The sequence below is a fragment of the Tricharina praecox genome (genome assembly GCF_024521635.1).
Source record: "Tricharina praecox strain CBS 144465 chromosome Unknown BZA05scaffold_2, whole genome shotgun sequence".
In the NCBI taxonomy this organism is placed as follows: Eukaryota; Fungi; Ascomycota; class Pezizomycetes; order Pezizales; family Pyronemataceae; genus Tricharina; species Tricharina praecox.
In genome coordinates this window covers 597,656-615,638 of record NW_026250404.1, presented here as the reverse complement: position 1 = coordinate 615,638, position 17,983 = coordinate 597,656, and the positions used below count along the sequence as shown (strand labels likewise).

At 52.0% G+C, this 17,983-nt stretch overlaps 2 protein-coding genes across 2 annotated transcripts; both read right to left on the bottom strand.

Annotated features, from left to right (window-relative positions):
• Positions 1-1,112: 1,112 nt before the first annotated feature.
• BZA05DRAFT_384281 (uncharacterized protein) lies at positions 1,113-3,229 on the bottom strand. The gene is made up of 5 exons (XM_051482307.1): positions 2,807-3,229; positions 2,626-2,633; positions 2,193-2,548; positions 1,695-2,144; positions 1,113-1,647 (listed from the first exon to the last, which is right to left on the bottom strand). The coding sequence occupies exons 1-5, from the start codon at positions 2,911-2,913 to the stop codon at positions 1,180-1,182; spliced, it is 1,389 nt and encodes a 462-aa protein (XP_051343404.1). The 5' UTR covers positions 2,914-3,229; the 3' UTR covers positions 1,113-1,179.
• Positions 3,230-10,945: 7,716 nt separating this feature from the next.
• On the bottom strand, positions 10,946-16,189 carry BZA05DRAFT_102177 (uncharacterized protein). Its single transcript, XM_051478480.1, has 7 exons — positions 16,039-16,189; positions 15,752-15,883; positions 13,131-15,611; positions 12,596-13,068; positions 12,012-12,537; positions 11,847-11,957; positions 10,946-11,791 (listed from the first exon to the last, which is right to left on the bottom strand). Exons 1-7 carry the CDS (start codon positions 16,060-16,062, stop codon positions 11,213-11,215), a joined length of 4,326 nt encoding a protein of 1,441 aa, XP_051343403.1. The 5' UTR covers positions 16,063-16,189; the 3' UTR covers positions 10,946-11,212.
• Between the last annotated feature and the right edge of the window lie 1,794 nt (positions 16,190-17,983).

Below are 17,983 nucleotides of genomic sequence, written 5' to 3'. Positions count from 1 at the left end.
TGCTTGCGACCTAAGTAGATCATGGCAATATATGTACACACTCCGATTCCCCGCCACTATCCGACCTGACTTTCATCGAGTGGCCCGATGTGGCTTTCCCTGCCCACCGCCTCGGCCTGTCCCCGTAACGAAAGTAGAGCGCACCAAGGAAAAAACATTAGGAAAAAACATCTTCCGCTCCCTCTCCCTACTCCCCTCCGCCTGGTGCCTCTTCCAAAAGGGATGCCATGAAGGAAGGTGTGGGGAGGAACAGCGGGCCTGAGCCCGGCTCTTCAACCTCAGCACCCTCCTCCTCCTCTCGCCTCAGTTCCGCCTCCCTTTCTTCCTGCTCCCTGAGCTCTCACTCGGACACCTCACTTTCTGTATCTTCCTCAGCGGTCTCAGGCATCCGTGCCATTTCCGCCCCTTCCTATTCCTTTTTAAGGCTTTGGGGCTTTTCTTCCGACATCCGTGCTCCTAGGGGAGTATCCTTGCCAATCGACAATGCAGATATATAAAGTACCAGGTCAAAAGTTATCGCCACTCGCCCTTACGAGACCACCACACCACACATGTAGACCTCTCGAACACCACAACCACACAATAGAAAGTAATACAAATTTGCATACAGGATGATTAGATACATGTCCAGCTTCGACAAAATTCCCAGCCAAAAGAAAAAAAATCCATATTTTATGTGAAGTTGTGAGGCTAATCCAAGTCCCATTGTTTCAAGACTATCCATTTTCAACCACAGATTCTGCATCTCAAACACACTCTAAAAAATATTAGACAATCGGAGGTCTTTTCTAACAGCGTAGGTGATCTTATAAGAAACTGGCTCGCAAATATAAGCAGTTGTGGTTGAGCAATGCTGCCCAGGAGAAAAGTTTGTGGTTTTCGCTGGTTGTCGTGCAACTTTTTGTATGGGAGCCCCATACAAAATGCGAAATCACTGTTCAAGTCATGTACAAACCACCACTAAAAACCATCAATGTTGACTAAAAGCGGTCAACATTTATATATACAAGAGGGCTTATGATTTTACGGCGTCTGTGAAAGACACAATATTTTTCGGTCAGACGAAGGGTGGGTTTTGGTCGCGTGAAAATGGCTATTTTTGGTGTAAAACGGCCCCCTGGCGATAACTTCTGACCTAGTACTTTATGTACACAAATCTACAGACTTCTCAAATACACCTTACGCCCGCACTAACTCGTCATTGGTGAGGCAAGAGCGGTATATCTGAATCAACACAAGCCCCACTCCAAGGAGTGCCGCCAGCCCAGAAGCACCACCTACTGCAGTCCCATAATCCCTTGGATTTTTCGCCAACCACACCGCAATGAACCCTCCACAGACGAAAACAACCCACAACCAACCAACAATAACTATCATTGCCATGGACGGACCATGAACTGCCTCCAACCCCCACACCGCAGGCTCGCAACTCGGTATGGGGCCATCAATACGCTTGAGGATAAGCATCAGATGCTCGTTGGTATTGCCCACACAGTCGGGATCATTGAAGAGGTGTTTCATGCGGTCCGCTTCAATCGGTGGTGGAGGCCTTTCAGCGGCATATTGGTACTTTCTGCAAGACTTGTTGGGGAGTGTTTGCTCATTAGAACAATAGAGCCTACTCTTGCCATTCGGGAAATGATCGATCTGTGCATGTAAGATATAAGCAACTGCGCGGATACAACTGGACTTACCTTCACAAATTTGAAGTAGAGAAGAGCTTTAAATGTGAGGATGATCGAAACCCATGGACGAAGCCTGCAGTACTCGATCCTCAAGCGTCGGAAGAATTGCCCGTCCGTTCGCTGCAACGAGCCTCCTGGCGTTTCTTGCGGCAGTTCTACATGTCCGAGCTTTCTACCTCGGTGAACAGTCTCCACGCATAGAATAACATAGTCATATCCGGTTCTAGCAGGGTCAGTGGGTGTTCTACCCACTTGAGGGGGCGGTTGTTGTCCACCGATTGGTAGCGGGTAACAACCACAGGTTGAAGGTTGAGGCGTCTCGGTGGTGGCGGCTCCGATTCTCGGCGATGTTTGGGATTGTATAACGGGCTCCTGGGCCATGTTCGGGCTTTGGCTTTGGGTAGCACTTTGGTTCCCATTAGAAGCGGACACTGTTTGGAAAAAATCTTTCCCGCAACGCTAGGATATCGTCAACATACATCCTGGGATGGTGATTGATGGTCTTACACATTTCCACTCTGTTTTGATGAATCCCGCGGAGCAACCCCACGCCCGTCGGGGGGAGGGGAGAGGCCACCAGGCGAATTCAGTCCTAAAAATGTTCTCGAACCATATTTGCAACACTTCCAAAGCACTTCTTGGTGGCTCTGGTGTTTCGCCTTTGGTTTGGGGTATTTCCGACCGCGAAGAGTGGGGAGCGGAAGCTGTGATCGGGACCATCTCCACAACCACGATGTCTTGTATAGGCCCCCCCTGCATATCGGGACCAGAACCATAGTTCACGCAATATCCAGGTTCAATTGGAACTTTCGGGAAAGAAGGTTGGGAAGTCGGCGGGTCAGGATCGTCGTCCTGTTTTATGGCTAGCTCCACCGAGAGATCAGCTTCATGGATAGCAATCTTGGGTGAGTTGACAGATGATCGGACCGGGGGGGCTTACATCCAAATCTGCCAGCTCCGGTTAGCCAACCCTAATATCACATTGAAGCATACTGTATAGTGAAGGGGGGTAAAAAATACGTTTTTTCCGTATCGGTACGGTCAAAAAGCGTATTTTTACCCCCCCCCCCCTCACTATACTAAGTAGTCATCGTTTGGCAGAGTCGAGGAGGGCCACTTACCCACTACCAAAGAAGATCTGTCCACCAAGTATTGTCCCCCCCATGAACTCGTCGTACCCGGCGTCCTCGCGGATCTGTACGTTGGCGTAATTTCTGATACTGGCCATGTTGGGCTCACGGCGGTATTCGTCCAGGAGTTGCGTGTTTGATGCTCCGGTTGGACGTGCTCGTCCCTAACTACATCAGGCGAAAAAGTTGGAATAAGGTCCAGGCACCAGATCGTGCGTAGCAGAACTGGGTGAACGAAGGTGCGTGGAATACGAATTTCAAAGGCAGGTTACGCTTCGATGGTATGGCACTATGGTGCGTTGGAACCCAGAGACGCGGATGTGGAATGGGACGTTGATAAGGACGAGAAAGTGTGTAGGAAAGAGGATGAGATTCTATCGAGTGCGGCTGCTCGAGGCCTCTTTGTGATGCGCTGTTGCCCTTCGGCGAATGGAATGGGATCCCGTAGTTACACATGATTTTGTTGTGTGGTATTGTGATATCACTCGGTGTCTGTAAGCTAAGGCGCTAATGCATCTAACACACGCTAATGATCTAACACACGCTAATGCATATAACAGAGTGACCCGCCCCGGGCTCACCACACAAAGTGATAGTAGAGTACTCTACATATGATGCCTGCAGTCTAGAAAGTTACAGTGGTATTTAGCTCTGCACCTGGGAAGTTCAATTGTTTACATACATGGCAACAGCCGGCCCACCAAAAAAAACCCAAAAAAAGAACACCTGACAACTCTTAAAAATGCAACTTCACCACCCAGCGATGACTACGGTAGTATACACCTGTTCCTTTCTATTACGAGGATCAGTCGCTGTCAGTGGTTGATTATGCATATCCTGGGAGAGACGATCTGCTGGTAGAGTCTAGATGGCGGCCCGTATTTCGGATGGTAGTTGAATAGCTGAGTTCCGGGTCCGTTCCTACTCCAACCGAGTACATGTGACCGCTACATTTAACTTTAGAGTGAAAATCAGTCGCCACTCGTGAGAGTTTGGCGCACTGGAGCTTGACTTCCATACAAAACCCGATGTTTCATCTTGCAAAGATCTTCACACCAACATCGGACTAGGAATCTAAGGGTGGGGAGAGGTACTCGAGCACATAACCTGTGCCTTTCCCACTCCCCATCATTTATATCTGCTGCCGGCTGCTAGCTAGCTTGGAAATAGAACCGCAAAAAGATGGCCCTTCTAAATTACAGGCACGATACCTGCTCCACCAACCTACTACAGTCCCATAATCCCTTGGATGTTTCGCCAATCCACACCGCAATGCCCCCTCCACAGACGAAAACAACCCACAACCAACCCACAGCCAACCAACAATGCATCAAACCTCGACATGTCTGTCTGACCGAAACCTGCGCCATCAACCATACAAAGTCTCCTATACTCCCACCTCTTCAGACGATGATTCCCACCCACAGGACTCCACATCTAGCGTAAAGCGACCATCTCAGGGCAAAAGACCGGCGAAACAAATCGAAAATCACAGAAAATCACTCGCCCGCACCCACCCACAAAACCATGAGTCTTCTGTTCTAGCTACTTGTCTCCTCCGTTTCCACCTCTTCCACCGCTAGTAGCTCCTCCTCCACTTCCACCCCTTCCCCTTCCTCTCCCTCTGCTTCTTCCTCCTCCTCTTCCCCTTCCTCTTCCATAGGCGAACAGTGCTGCACCCAGTGATCCACTGTCTTGACTCTTCATTTGCCTTCCTGGCTAGTTTACCAGCGTCTGCTCCACATCTCGGAGGGCTTGAGATACAGAAGCAATGGTATCCATGCATTGCCTGCCGGCAACTTCTGCACAATGTCGAGCATGGGTTGGACACCGTCCTGCTCACTACTCAGAAGTTGTGAGGTAGGTAAATATGGTATAGGTAGGAACTTTTCGTCCGATGTACCAGAAGCTGCCAATAAGTGGTGCCTCACCACCATTACGAATTATAAGCACTAGTCTATATAAGGAGTGTACTGAGCTAGATACAATGAAATGAGTGAGTAGTTGTGACTAAGTTGTATGGGGGAAAACCTGGTGAGGCAGCACTTACCCTTACACCCGAGTACATAGCTCCTTCCGTTCCGGCTGGCTAGCTGAACTCGCATATCCTCCAGTCGGACTCGGGTGAGATATGCTGATATGCTCTCATCGGGTTTTGGACGGGCGTTTTTGATCGTGACACGCCGGCCAAATGAGGCCGCACTGCAGTCTGCCGAGTTCCTTCGCAAGCGTAGGTGGGTGCAGGATAGTAGGATAGCAGGATGGCGGCGGCGGCTAGAGCTTGTCGCTTTTTGAAGCTTTCTCGTTTCACGACGACGTTCGTAGCGGAGTTTCCGATCCGGCAGGCAGGCAGGGCGTTTTCGGTTTCTTCGCCGGTATCGAACGATCTTGAGTGCGAGCATCGCTGAGAGGATTGCGGATATGCGGATATGCGAGGCTTCCGAGTATCGTGATTGTCTCAGGATGATGGTGGGTAATGAGGATAGGTAGGTGACTGAATTGGAAGATATTGTTTTGATAGAGCTGGGCCGGGCGCATAACCCGTTGGAAAGTATGAATGAATCGGAAGAATCTGAAGGCCTCGAGAGGACATACAAGAAGGTTGATAGGTGGCTAGTGTCCGCCGCCGCCGCCCTCAGGAGTCAGGACCGAGTAACCACCTTAGAAACGACCGCCCAAGGAGTGAACGACTCGATATCACAATACCCACATTCGGCTCCCTCATCTCCTCCTTCATCGCCAGCCACCTTCTCGTTCCACCCAACTGAACCTACGACACCTTCCCACACACCACAATCTTCTCTGTAGCTGCAAGACCCTCAACGTTTAGCCCCTGATCCGGCCCAGCTTGATTCGACGTCAGAAGGAAATCCCCGATGTAACCGTGGTCGTGGTCGGCTAGGTAGGTAGTGGAACTTAAAACCTTGCTTGATCGGCTTGCTCGGTGTCTTGTAGGTATCTGCCGAACGTCCTGTAAGGAGGATCTTCGCGAGTCGATAGCAGTGTTTGTTGATGGCATACGATACTTCGGGCACTGGACAGACCGATGCTGTGACTGAATTGGAGCGGCTTGGACTCGGATATGTCATGGTCGTCTACCGGTTGGTAACGGTTTGGATTCCACCTGAAGATGCGTGGAGGATATCTCTTTATCTGCTCGAACCGGGCCTGACTCGTGTACTCACTCGTCTGGTGAATCCGTTTAAGGCCATCGTGTCTCCAGTATGAAAATTCCGTAAGGCGAAGAAGCACCGTATGCCCTCAGTTCAACAACCACTACCTTCGACCCGCGCCGATCCTCCTTACAAGACGTTGGCTAGACACCTACAAAATGCCGAGCAAGCCCACCGAACAAGGTTTCAAATTCCACTACTTGGCCGGCCACGACCACGGATACATCTGGGACTTCTTTCCGACCTCGAACCAAGCAGGGCCAGAGCTGGTACCAACCGTCGAGGGTGGTCTTGTGCGTGCGGCGATATCGTAGATTCAATCGGGTGGAACTCGAAAGTATCTGCCTGGCCCTTCTGGGGCGACGGGGGCGGCGGGGGAGCAAAACGTGGGGAGGGGGCGCGGGCGAGTGATTTGCTGTGATTTGCTGTGGTTTTGTTCCGCCGGCCGTTGCCCTGAGATGAGTCATCGTTGGAAGATGAGGGAGCATAAGAGATCTTGCGTGGTTTGTGGCGCAGGTTTCTGTCAGACAGACATGTCGAGGTTTGATGCGGGCCTCAAACGCTCCCGTTCTCAACCGCTATTTATCGTCCATCTCATCGGCCAATATTAACAGGCTTCAGGTGTGGGAAGTCAGTATGAAAGACAGCCCTTTAACTCTCACTTTTTTTTATTATATACCTGGGGCAAAGTGTGTGCAGCCACCGAAAAAGTCCGGAAACTCAGTTTCTGCGATCTTGGGGGGGGGGTACGCAATCAGAATTCGTAGCCGGTATCCAAAACGACACCAACTATGAGGGTACATGATAGTTGCCAAGTACTGTATACTTACTTGCTACAATGCTTCACCAGCCTAGCACCGTAGGTACCATATGCAACCCCCAATCCTGTGAGAGAGAGAGAGAGAGATTTTCCTGTTTTATTGCACATGTAGCCTATCTAGACTATGACGAAAGCAATCCTGTGCGATAATATCTTCCAGATGCCAACTATACCGTATAATCTCGGATAACCGTCCGGTCCGTTTGAGCATTTAGCGCTGTTACACGCAGGCTTGGCGCGCTTTTTAACTGGCTTGCGCCGTTATACGCAGGTTTTGGAGCGCTTGGCGCTTAGTCAGTATCAAAATTACTAGCGCAAAATCCCCGTGATGTTTCTACACATGCAGAGCATCCAACTTCAGACCGATTCTTTCCAACAGACTTCCATAACATCATCTTCTGTATAGCTAATGTTAGGAAACAGCTCTACAACCAAATACTGCCTACCTACTCCTCCAGTCGGCTACTTCTCCTGGCTACTACTGGTTCAACTGGAACGCGCATGTTTTCCCATGCCCGCTGAGAGAGTGACCGCTGAGCCTGCTGAAGATGGGTCCACTGAACCTTCCACGGGCACGCCCAACGAATCCGTCAAGAGCACCCCACTTAACCTGCCGAGAGCACATCCGCCGAGCCTGGCAAGCACGCGTCCACTGAGCCTCCCACGAGCGTGACCACCAAGACTGCTGCTGAGGACGCGTCAACTGAGCCTGTCGAGAGCGCACCCACTGGGCCTTGTAGAGTAGACATCTTTGACGAGCGATCAGTCCGATATTGTTGTCTTCATCGCTGTCGTTGTCAGGAGCATCTTCAATCGTAGATGTGAGAACAAGAGCTGCGAATTCCAATATGACTGTGTCGGCGTGTGCTATTCTCGTAGGAAAGGTGATCTCGTTGATCCCCATTATGGTTTCCGTGATTTCTAGCGACTTGATGTTTGTAGGGTGCACTGCAAAGCTCTGCATCTACCATTCCCACGATGCTTCAGGAGGTTCAGCCTCACCGACCTAATCAGCTGATGTTCTATTGCCGCGCCGGCGCTAAACCGATTAACGCTAGTGAGCGCTTCATGGCGCTAAATCCATTTCACCCACCGGACGGTTATCCGAGATTATACGGTAGTTCAGGTGAGTGATCGCGAGTGAGGCTACAGCAGGAATGTCGTCGTCGGCGCGGTCAAGCCGCCATCCACTTGACCTCTTCAATCAGTTATCGAGAGTATAGTATGTGATGCCAGTTATGTGCAGTATCTTTGGTACATACCGGGCCCTTGAGACCAACATTCTTGCAACACGTAAAAGAAGAAGAAAAAAACTTTGAGAATGAAACGACACAAGATTCACCTACTAGTAGAGCCTTAATTCGATTATATGACGAAATCTACTCTATACTTTACAGGAGCCTAACATCTAGTTCTATCCATCACGTCGTCTCTTGTCATCCATTCCATCGTTCGTCGGGTCTGGGTGAGAATCCATACACCTCTGGGAAGGCCGTACATGTGATTGCTAGGGCTACATTAACCAACTACCCTATGTACCGGATATCCTCACCGGTATCCCAACCGTGCCATACGAAAGTGTTGGAGGTTGGAGTCTAGACGGTGACGTTTGTTTTGGTTTGTTTTGATTGTTCGGCATTGCTGCATGCGTCCACAACTGGAAATGGCAGAACTTATAAGGGCATCGCCTTACATCGTAGCCCTCGCTGCGTGTGACTGGCTTCGGGTTCAACCCCCCACGCATAACACACACACCTTGCTCGCTCTCTCCCTCTCTCCCTCTCTCCCTCTCTCCCTCGCTCCCTTCCTTCCTCCCATCCATCCATCTATCCATCCTCCCATCCTTCCTCTCCACTTCTCTACCTTCCCACCTCCCCCTCTCCACTTCTCTACCTTGTCACCTCCCCCCTCCTTCATCCCATCCTACATCTTCCTCCTTGCTTCCATTTTCTCATTTTCCCCCAGCCCTCCGGGGCATATATCACCCACACAACATGCCTTTGAGGCAGTACCCGTGACCAACAAGACAATTCCAACGCTCAACTTAGATGAGCCCGTCATCATTCCTCTCTTCGGCATCTACCACCTAAGAAGACGACAATGCCAACCCTGAATCTAGACGAGTGCGACAGCTCTTCGGAGGTGTCCTCCACGGGTGGTCTGCTGTAAGTTCCCTGTCCCTTTAACCTTGTGAACCCAGCCGCACTAGAACGCTATGCTGACCTACTCAGGATAGACCCCCGGGACTTCGACAACCTCCCCAGCATGAGCATTGGCCACTGAGGTATGTCTACTACTCCCTTCCCCGCGCATCATCATTGGTTGATGATCATGCTGACGGGATTCACAAGAGGCTGCTCGCAGGGCGGAAGAGGGCTACGCCCAGCTCGATGAATCTCCAAGCGGCTTCGGCACCTGCATCACGAGCTTTGGTCGCACCATTGCCCGTGTGTTGGACGGACTGGTGAACCTCTCCAAGGATACTTTCGGTTGTTTCCAGGGAGTTACCATGTCTTGTTTGGGGCTGAGGTTCCCACCGCAGCTGCAGCTGCCGTACCGGCGGAAGCAACAACAGCAACCGCCGATATGGCTGGTTGTGGTGGTTCGTCCGGAGAATCCGGCGATCCATTCCACCTTTCGTTTCTTCCCCATTCCACCAACCGACGACTCGATATCCGCTACAAAAGCTCCGCACACGAGTCCTCCTCCGCAAACGAACACGATGAACGGCAGCAAGATACGCCGGCACAAACACTATCTACGGATGATGAGCCCTGTGGGGGAAGGAGGAGGATGTAAAAGAGAAGAGAGCCGAAGAGAAAAAGGAAAATGAGGAGGAGAAGGAGAAATCAATTTGTTTTTTTTTTGTTTTATTCATTCATTGATTGCATGCGAACTATCTAGATCATGGGAGGATGAAAAAGAGAAGATAACCGAAGATAAAGAGAGCGCAGAGGAGGAGGAGGAAGAGGAGGAGGAGGATATCAACGAGGAGGAGATGCGTTCGAGGGACGGCCCTCGGTTTCGGGGAGGGTGAAGTAGCTTTCTTTGTGGGGCAATATGTAGCAGCAATGTATACTGTTCAATGTTGGGCTCAAATCGCGGGTGTTGCATGGTGTTGAAACTTGACCGTGAGAGCCTTCGCTCAAGCTTCTCCGACATGCCGGTATCTCCAGAGTCTACCGCTTCGCTCCCTCCTCACACGAGAGGTTCTCTATTGGCCGGCTGTGTGGCATCAGAATGGATATGGAACTTTGTTTGGTGGTTCCTCCATAACTTGGAGTGACGACAGAGTGCTACTAGAATAGCGAAGCTTCTTGTCACATGGGGGGATTCGGGAGGCGAGTGATGCTATGAGTCTATGATCCTGCAGAGTGCAATAGGTAATGCAAGTCGCAACAGACTCCAGAGATTGCGTTGCGTTCTTATTTTCCAATCTATCATACGAAAACTCCAAGTAAGTACTTATGCAGTCACCAGTGAATCAATTCACCATACCGTAGAAGCGTGACATCAGATGCGACTAAGGGGTAGTTATCTTCGCAGTATTTTAGTGGTTTATCACTCGCGGCAGCTCGACGAATCTGACCAAAGCTCTATGGTATCGTAGGTATTTGGCACAAGTCAACAATAAATTGATGTTCTCTGTCTTTCGTCACGAGTCAGATCAAATCTCTGAAACAAACTATCAAAGCCCAACTGCCCCAACAACCGGCCAGTCAACCTACAAGTATCACGAACCCCACCGCCATATCACATCCCACCACATTCCACCACATTCCACCACATTCCACCACATTCCACCACATTCCACCACATTCCACCACATCACATCACCTCACATCACGAAATCACGAGCAGAACATATAATTACAACGCAAACAGGTTGTTATTGTTATCGGCATGTAGTACGGTAGTGGTATGGTAGTGGTATAGCAGTGTTAGCGGTGATCTGTACGATCTATACCTAGGAACTTTTCGCTGTAGATAGAAGAAAAAAAAGTAGGAAAACCCGCCCCGCTTATGACAAGAGAGAACAGAACACACAAACACCATTACAGTAAGAAAAAAAAAAGGAAAAGGCAAAAAAGCTGAAAAGCTGAAAAGCACTTAAAGCAAAATATGAGGTAAAAAAAATGAAGTAGACAGCGCCGTAATCAAACACAATTCACCTTACACACTCGAAAATGGGACACAAATACAAGGGCACAAAAATACAACACAAATGGTACAGTTGAAATGCAAGTGATGAAACGAAAATGATGAAATGACCCAAAACCCCTATGAGATACACATGAAAAAATGGAAATGGAATGCAAACGAAATTGTGATCCAAACGCAGACAACCCAAGGGCCAAACCAGTGACAAACAAAAGGCTAAGGAAATGGCAAAGTAGATGCGGATCATCGGTAACCTTGCGGTTGACCAGTCGGTAATGGTCGTCGGGCCGCGTTTGGTGGTGGTGCGAGTCGATTACCAGGGCCGTGGGACATGCGGTTGTTGGGGATGGGCGGCGGCTGAATCGATACCCGTGGGTGTTGTCTCATCTGCTGCTGGGCGGTGCGTAGCTTTTCGGCTGCTGACTCGTGCTTCTCGCGTTCTGCTCTGGCCTTCGCCTCCTTGGCCAAAACCACTTGACACCATCCGCGCGAGTCGGGAACGTGTCCGATCGTCTCGCCGAGGATCTTGAGCCAGTCCCGCTTCTCTTGGGCGGAATCGGCGTAGAAATCGATAACCTCCCCGTTTGCGAACCTAACACGGAACCCCTCCTCGACGAACATGTAGCCTTCCTCGTCTTCCGAAAAGCCCGACTTTCTCCTCGTCTTGCCAGGTCCAGCTACCGTGTTCTCGACAAGAGTACGACGGTCGTCGATGAGTTTGACCGCTTTGCTCAGGTTGATGGTGGCACGGGGCTGGCGAGTGGCTTCGTGGTAGGCCGTTAGGCGAGCGCCCTTCAGCTTAAAATATCTCCGACGCCAGAACTAAATGCATATTAGAATACAGTCAAAACGGATGAACGAATGATTTGGAACTTACTGGACAGTCTCCTCCCTGCTGCGAAAGGTTGCCTTCCCATTCACGAGTCATGATCGACTCTGCTTCTCTCAACTCCCTGATGGCGGTGTTCAAGCTCTTCGGAAGATCCTTCTGTGAAATTGTCAGTGACCAAGTCCTATTCTCATTACGGGTGGAGATACTCACATCGGACGATCCCTTTGGCTTCGGCACGAACAAAAGCTGCACTTCCAGTTTTCCGATCTTGTAGGGAGCCTTTCTCGCGGGCTGCAAGCCGCCTTGCATCCCCTTCTTTCCCTTGATGCTAGCCGTGTCTACCGCCCACTCGTTAAAACAATGGATGTCGGTGGTGAGGGGCCTTCCGTAGGCCCGGCTTTCAAAGTCCTTGAGAGAGACGTAGGAGCGAGCAAAAGAACCATCACGGGCAACCAGACCATGGAGCAGATCCCATGCGGTGGCAGGGGTCGATTCCTGACTCTGTTGACGCTGCAATTGCAACTGTTGCTGCTGCTGTTGCACTGCCTGCTGCTGTTGTTGATGCTGAAGCTCGAGCTGCTTTCTCTTCTTGGGCGTGGAGAACACTTTGCTGAAGGTGGACTGCTTCAGCTTGGGGACGACTGGAGCTTTCGTGGCGGTCTTTGGTGGCAACTGCGGAGGCTGCTCCAATTTGGTCTGCAGGGTCAACTGGAACTCGAGATCGTTCAGAACGACACTGCAACGTTGTTAGTTTGGGGATCTAGATAGGACACTTCAGAGGGAAAAAAACTTACAGTTCGAATTCCTGGCCAATCGGGGCATTCTTTCCAAGCTCGAGCCACGAAGTGGTCACGCAGTGCAAGCCATTGTCCAAAGTGAGGCAGAAATAAGTCGGCTGTCCTTGCGGCAGCGGAAGCGTAAGGTCTTTAACACCGAGGACTTTGACGAATAACCGTCCCCTTTCCACGTTGTCACCCTCAACCGATCCCATACTGCTGGATCTGGTAGTCTCACTGACGCTCGCGAGTCGATTGCTGGTGGTGACACTGCTTTCCCTTCCAGGCAGCGGCGGCACGGGTCCCCCATTCGAGGGGCGCTTTCGCAGACTGGAGTCACGGTGACTGCGTCTTCGGTTCGATCGCCACGGCTCAACGGACCAGGACTGACCACGGGCATGACCAGGACGATCGAGAGTTGGGACCTCATCATCGGGACCTCGTTCCGAAGCATGAATGACTTTGGTGTTCTGCCTCATCAGATAACCACGCTACAAACACGACAGTTAGCCAAAGCCTACACGCACACACATACGACTAGATAATACTGTACCTTCTGCTTCTCGATCACACGGTCAAACTCATCGTTCAAATCATCAAGCTTGAGGTCAAATTCAAACTCGCCCAAGGCGGGAAGCGTCGAGGAAATCTTCCGTCTCCGTGCGCCAGAAACCCTCCTGCTCACTGTTTCTCCGTCTGACTGACCGGCCGCAACACCTGCAGAGTCCTCGCCACCACTGCTGTCTCCGGTCTCACTGTCGCCCTCGCTCCTATAGCCATTGGGTATCCGGGGAACCGGAGGGGGGTTGCGATGGTCGCCGCTCACGTGTCGTCGCGCTGCCGCCATCGACGCAATATCCGCCGGTGTGGCACTTGCCCTCGTCTTGAGTTTACCGCCAGGCGCGCGAATAGTCGCGATGGACTCGGCAACTGGAGAAGGCGACCTCGTGGTTGGAACCCCGCCGTTTTGAGCATCCTCATCGGAATCTTCATCCTCATAATCCTCATCATCGTCCGAGTACTCAATCTTGTGCCGAATAACCGAGCCGGTGTCCGACTCTTCGTCCGAAGGAGCGCGTTCAGACATATCCTCATCGAAAAACTCTCTCGCAGTGCTGGTCGACGGTCCCTCGACTGCCTCCTCTTCCTTCTCCTTCACCTCCTTGGCCGCAACAATCGCCGGAGACGCGGGGGTCATGTACTTTCCAAGTCCCAATCCATCGTCTAATATGGACGAGAAATCCGGTAGGCTGACCCTCTTGTTTTCCTCATTATCTAGATGTAAGTCCATAAGCTTATTCTCCAACGCCAAAGAAGATTGAGTAGAGTCGGTGGCAAGGCTTGCCGGACTACCAGGAACAGGAGTGGTTCCTTGACGCGGGGTGTCTGGCTGCTCCTCCTCCTCTCCCTCCTCCTCAATGATGTCATGCGCTCCTTCTTCTGGGACACTGTACTGCGATTCCTCGTCGTCGCCATCCTCGTACAAAGACGCTTCCGACTCGGTAACCACATCGGTATCTGGGGATCTCGTAGCAAACCGTGAAGCAGGTCGTACGTTACGCATATCTGGGGGCGCATACATATCCCCCTCCTCGTCAGTGGTGGGCTCGTCCTTAACAAAGCTTTCTTCGTCGTCGTGTCTGGACTCCGAGGAGGAGTAGTAATAGCGTGGACTCTCGCGTCCGCCCCTCGCATGCTCCTCATCCTGAGCGTGTTGGTGTCTCCGCTCTTCCACTTGACGGCGTATCGACTCGCGTGTCAGCTGTGGAGGCTCGTAGTCGGACGCCGAAGCCGAAGACTCGTACTGACTTGTAGTCACGATGCTCTCCGAGTCGGGTTCACGATTGGAATTTGGTGACGATTCGTCGCGGTCGGATGTACTACATTCCGCCATCCGCGTCGCGTTCCCATGTTCCAGCAGGAGTGTATCCGTGGGTATCGTGTCAACTCCGATTCCTAAGCCATCGTGAAATTCGGTTCCTTGGCGAGACCTCCTTCTGTTCGTTGGATCCCAACTGAGTCGCCTAGTGGGATCGTTGCCCTCCATCATACGCCTCATACGTTCTTCCATGGTCATCGTTGATTGGTTCTGCAGCTCCGCCTTCGTGAGTGGTGGGTTTGGTAACGGGCGTGCACCGGACGGGCTTGAGCTGTCGGACCGAGGGAGACCGGGGATCGGCGGCAACGGTCTGCTGCTACCGTTGGGCGAAGGGGTCGAGTATGCTTCCTCGCGATCGTGGACAGGTTCCGGTGTTGGCCTCCATCCATCCGGCTCGATAACGGGCGTATTTTCCAAGTCATCCTCCTCATCCTCGTACCCATACTCGTCTGAATCGTAGTCGGCGCAAGGCGAACCATCCACCGATGGATCAGGGGTGACCAATTCGTATTCCAAAACATGCGGCTCATCCTTATCCCAGCTCACGGACTTGGGTCGGCGGACCGGGCTGCGGTTTGGTTCACCATCCTCGGAATCGTACGAATTGGATTTGTACGAAGAAAGTAGCGATGATTTGGTCGGCGCCAAGCGGATAGGGCTGTGCAAGATGCCTGTTAAGGGGGGGTTCGTGGGCGGCGTCGATGATCTCTGGATTGACTCCGACTTCTTGGACTGGGGCAGAGGAATCCGTGACCCGCCGCCACGTTCAGTGGTATTGCTACTCGCATTACTGGAGGTGCTGGCGATAGATGTGCGAACGGACCCTGCGCGAGAGAACACGGGCGTGAAAGCTGGAGGGACCTGAGGGTAGCTGGTTGGCCGTACTGCTTTCGCATCCGACTTGTTGAAGAGTTTGCTGTTGTTTTGCACCCGCGAAGCGCGCTTAAGTCTCTCGAGCGACGAACGACGGGCAACACTCGCCGAGTGGTCCTGGGCACCCTTCTGATCTCGCCCCTGCCACAATGCTCTGGTAGAAGCAGTCTTATTGGCACCGTTGACGCTACCGTTGACGTTACCGCTACCAGTAGCGGTGCCAGTCGACGAGGGACTAGGAAAGGGGGATGAGGAGGCAAGGTCGTCGGTATCACCGCCAGCCTGAAGAGTTTCGTGAATCAGCGCAATACTCGGAGTGGCAGCGGCAAGCGCGCCGAACGAAAAGCCGCTCGCGGCAAAGGGATCGCGGAGGGGAGGAGGGTTCGGGAGTTCGGGAGTTCGGAGAGTTCGGGAGAGCTTACTCTGCTGTTGGTGCTGTTCCGTCTCCCTTCCATAGGACTGATATCTGCTAACGGCTGTCCCAACCTCGGAAGCTCTAACTCGGATTCTTGATCGGAGATGCTTCCTTTGAGGATGCGCAGAGGAGGAGTGATCTGTTGTTGATTTAGCAGCTCGAACTGCGGTTGCGTAGAGGAGAAGGTTGTGTGTGATGGTGGTGGTGGTTTGGTAGTTTGAGGGGGGGGGGGGGGGATGGGTGTGTGGTTGTGGATGGATGATGGGTGTGTGTGTGATGGATGGGTTTACTTACATCGAGACTAGACGCCGAAGGCATAGTGTCTGTGGGTTGTGGGATTGTGCAGGCACTGGCGCCACCTAGCACTCTACTCCGTGCCTAAGTTACTCGAATAATCGCGCTCTCTCTATTTCTCTCTTTCTCTGTCTCCGCCACGTCGATGCGAGCAGTTTGTAGTTGGTGTTTCTTCTTCTTCTTTTTTTTAGGGTTGTTCTTGTTTTCTGTTCTTCTCTTCGCGAGGGGGGAAACGTACCCGCGTTCTCACTCGCGTGGTGTGTTATGGAGACGAACGAGAAGTAGTTATGAAAATGAGTGAGAAGTTGTGGGGGTTAGTGATATGGGGGCAGTGGGTCTATGTGTGTGTGTTTGGTACGTTTCCGTCGTAAGACGTTAAGAAATGAGCGACGGGCGCGGCGTGTCGGCGTAAAGACGTCGGGAACGGATAGAGTGATAATTCGAGACGAGAGATATCAGGCGTCAAGACAACGAAGAAAGAAACGAACGAATGTATGTAGCAGCACGTATGGAGCGGGTTCGTATGTACGGATTGCGAAGCCGAAGTGATGGGTATTGGACGGAATTGGGATGAGATGGGATTTCTACGCCAATAAGGGAACCCAAGGAGAAAGAGAAGCGCGATGGGAGGGTGGGTGGGTTTTTGGTGGGTGGGGGGGGGGGGGGAGGGGGGGTCGAAGGAGCAGGAGGGGGGGTCGAAGGAGCAGGAGGAGGGCGACGGGGGGTAGGGGGGTGGGGGGGGAGAGGGAGAGGGTGGAGGTGATTGGGGAGAAGGGAAGATTCGGGGAGGAGAGAAGAGGTTCGCAAAGAGTGGAAAATTGCCAGCTAAAGATGACTTTATGAGGATGCTCTCTAGAGCATTTTGGAGATTCCTTCGATCGCTGGGGCAGTCAATCTCGGTAAACAAACAACTTGCGGCAGCAATGCCCGCGCGTTGCTCGGCAACCGAAAGTGGTCCCGCTGGCTGGGGACAACCTTGAAAGACACGAAAGCAGAGAGCGGAGTAACCTCTTACTTTACGAAAGTAGTCTCCATCGATGCTAGATATGCTCTACACAACAATCTTCTTGCACGCAACTCTGCCCCCTCCGCCCCCCGCGTCCTGTCTGTCCCACCATTGCGCCTCTATACAAGCACTCTTAAGACCCCGATTCTGCCATTCTGATGTGTATTTTGCTGTCTTTACCATCACTAGCATTTATGAGGGGGTCGCGGCGGCTTCTTTGTGGTTCTGCAATGCTGCTGCATTACTGCTGCAACTCTGCAAATGTGCAGATCACTGCCCTAACAGCGCCCTTAGGCGGCCAAAAGTCGAGCGCGAGAGCGCGAGAGAAAGCCGCAAACCCTGGCCTCTTGATGTCATTAATTGTTTGGGCCTTGCGCCATCGTCATTTGCCGCTGCGATTGGCCACCACCGTCCGCCCGCTGCATGGGGCTAAACTCCTCCTCCGGGAGATATCTCCACTCTATCTATCTTAGGTACATGTGAATCGAACGCACATAACTAGATACCTCACTGCAGAGAGGCTTTGGCTGCATGTGCTGGAATCGTGTTTGGGGTCACGCAGGATCGGGACTGAACATCAACAACATCAACAACAACAACAACAACGACCGATGGGGAGGGAGAGAGAGACGGAGAGCAGAAGAACCTGACGGTGATCATGGGAGAAAGAGAGTGATCGGCCATGAGCGTGAACGCAAGTACTCATGAGACCTGGGTGAGTACCTTAAGTACTTGAGCAACTACATGGCTACACCCGACGGAAGGTAAGTAAGTGCAAGTAGGCAGACACTCCCTCTCCTTCCAGGCTCCATCACCCTCCCGACTCCTCTCCTCTCTCGCGGTGTTCCTTCTCTGTTTGCACCGAGCTTCCGAACTAAGCACTTCGGTTCGGGCCCTCGCCGCAAGGGGGGGAGGGCGGATGGGCGGGAAGGTGCACAT

Excerpts from the sequence above, each read along its gene's own strand:
- BZA05DRAFT_384281 (XM_051482307.1), bottom strand. The coding sequence starts at position 2,913 with ATGGCCAGTATCAGAAATTACGCCAACGTACAGATCCGCGAGGACGCC. Across the intron at positions 2,145-2,192 it reads TCAAAACAGAGTGGAAATGT|CGTTGCGGGAAAGATTTTTT; the intron begins GTAAGACCATCA and ends ACGATATCCTAG. Across the intron at positions 1,648-1,694 it reads TCTACTTCAAATTTGTGAAG|ATCGATCATTTCCCGAATGG; the intron begins GTAAGTCCAGTT and ends TTACATGCACAG.
- BZA05DRAFT_102177 (XM_051478480.1), bottom strand. The coding sequence starts at position 16,062 with ATGCCTTCGGCGTCTAGTCTCGAT. Across the intron at positions 12,538-12,595 it reads ATTGGCCAGGAATTCGAACT|TGTCGTTCTGAACGATCTCG; the intron begins GTAAGTTTTTTT and ends ACAACGTTGCAG. Across the intron at positions 11,958-12,011 it reads AGCCAAAGGGATCGTCCGAT|AAGGATCTTCCGAAGAGCTT; the intron begins GTGAGTATCTCC and ends ACAATTTCACAG.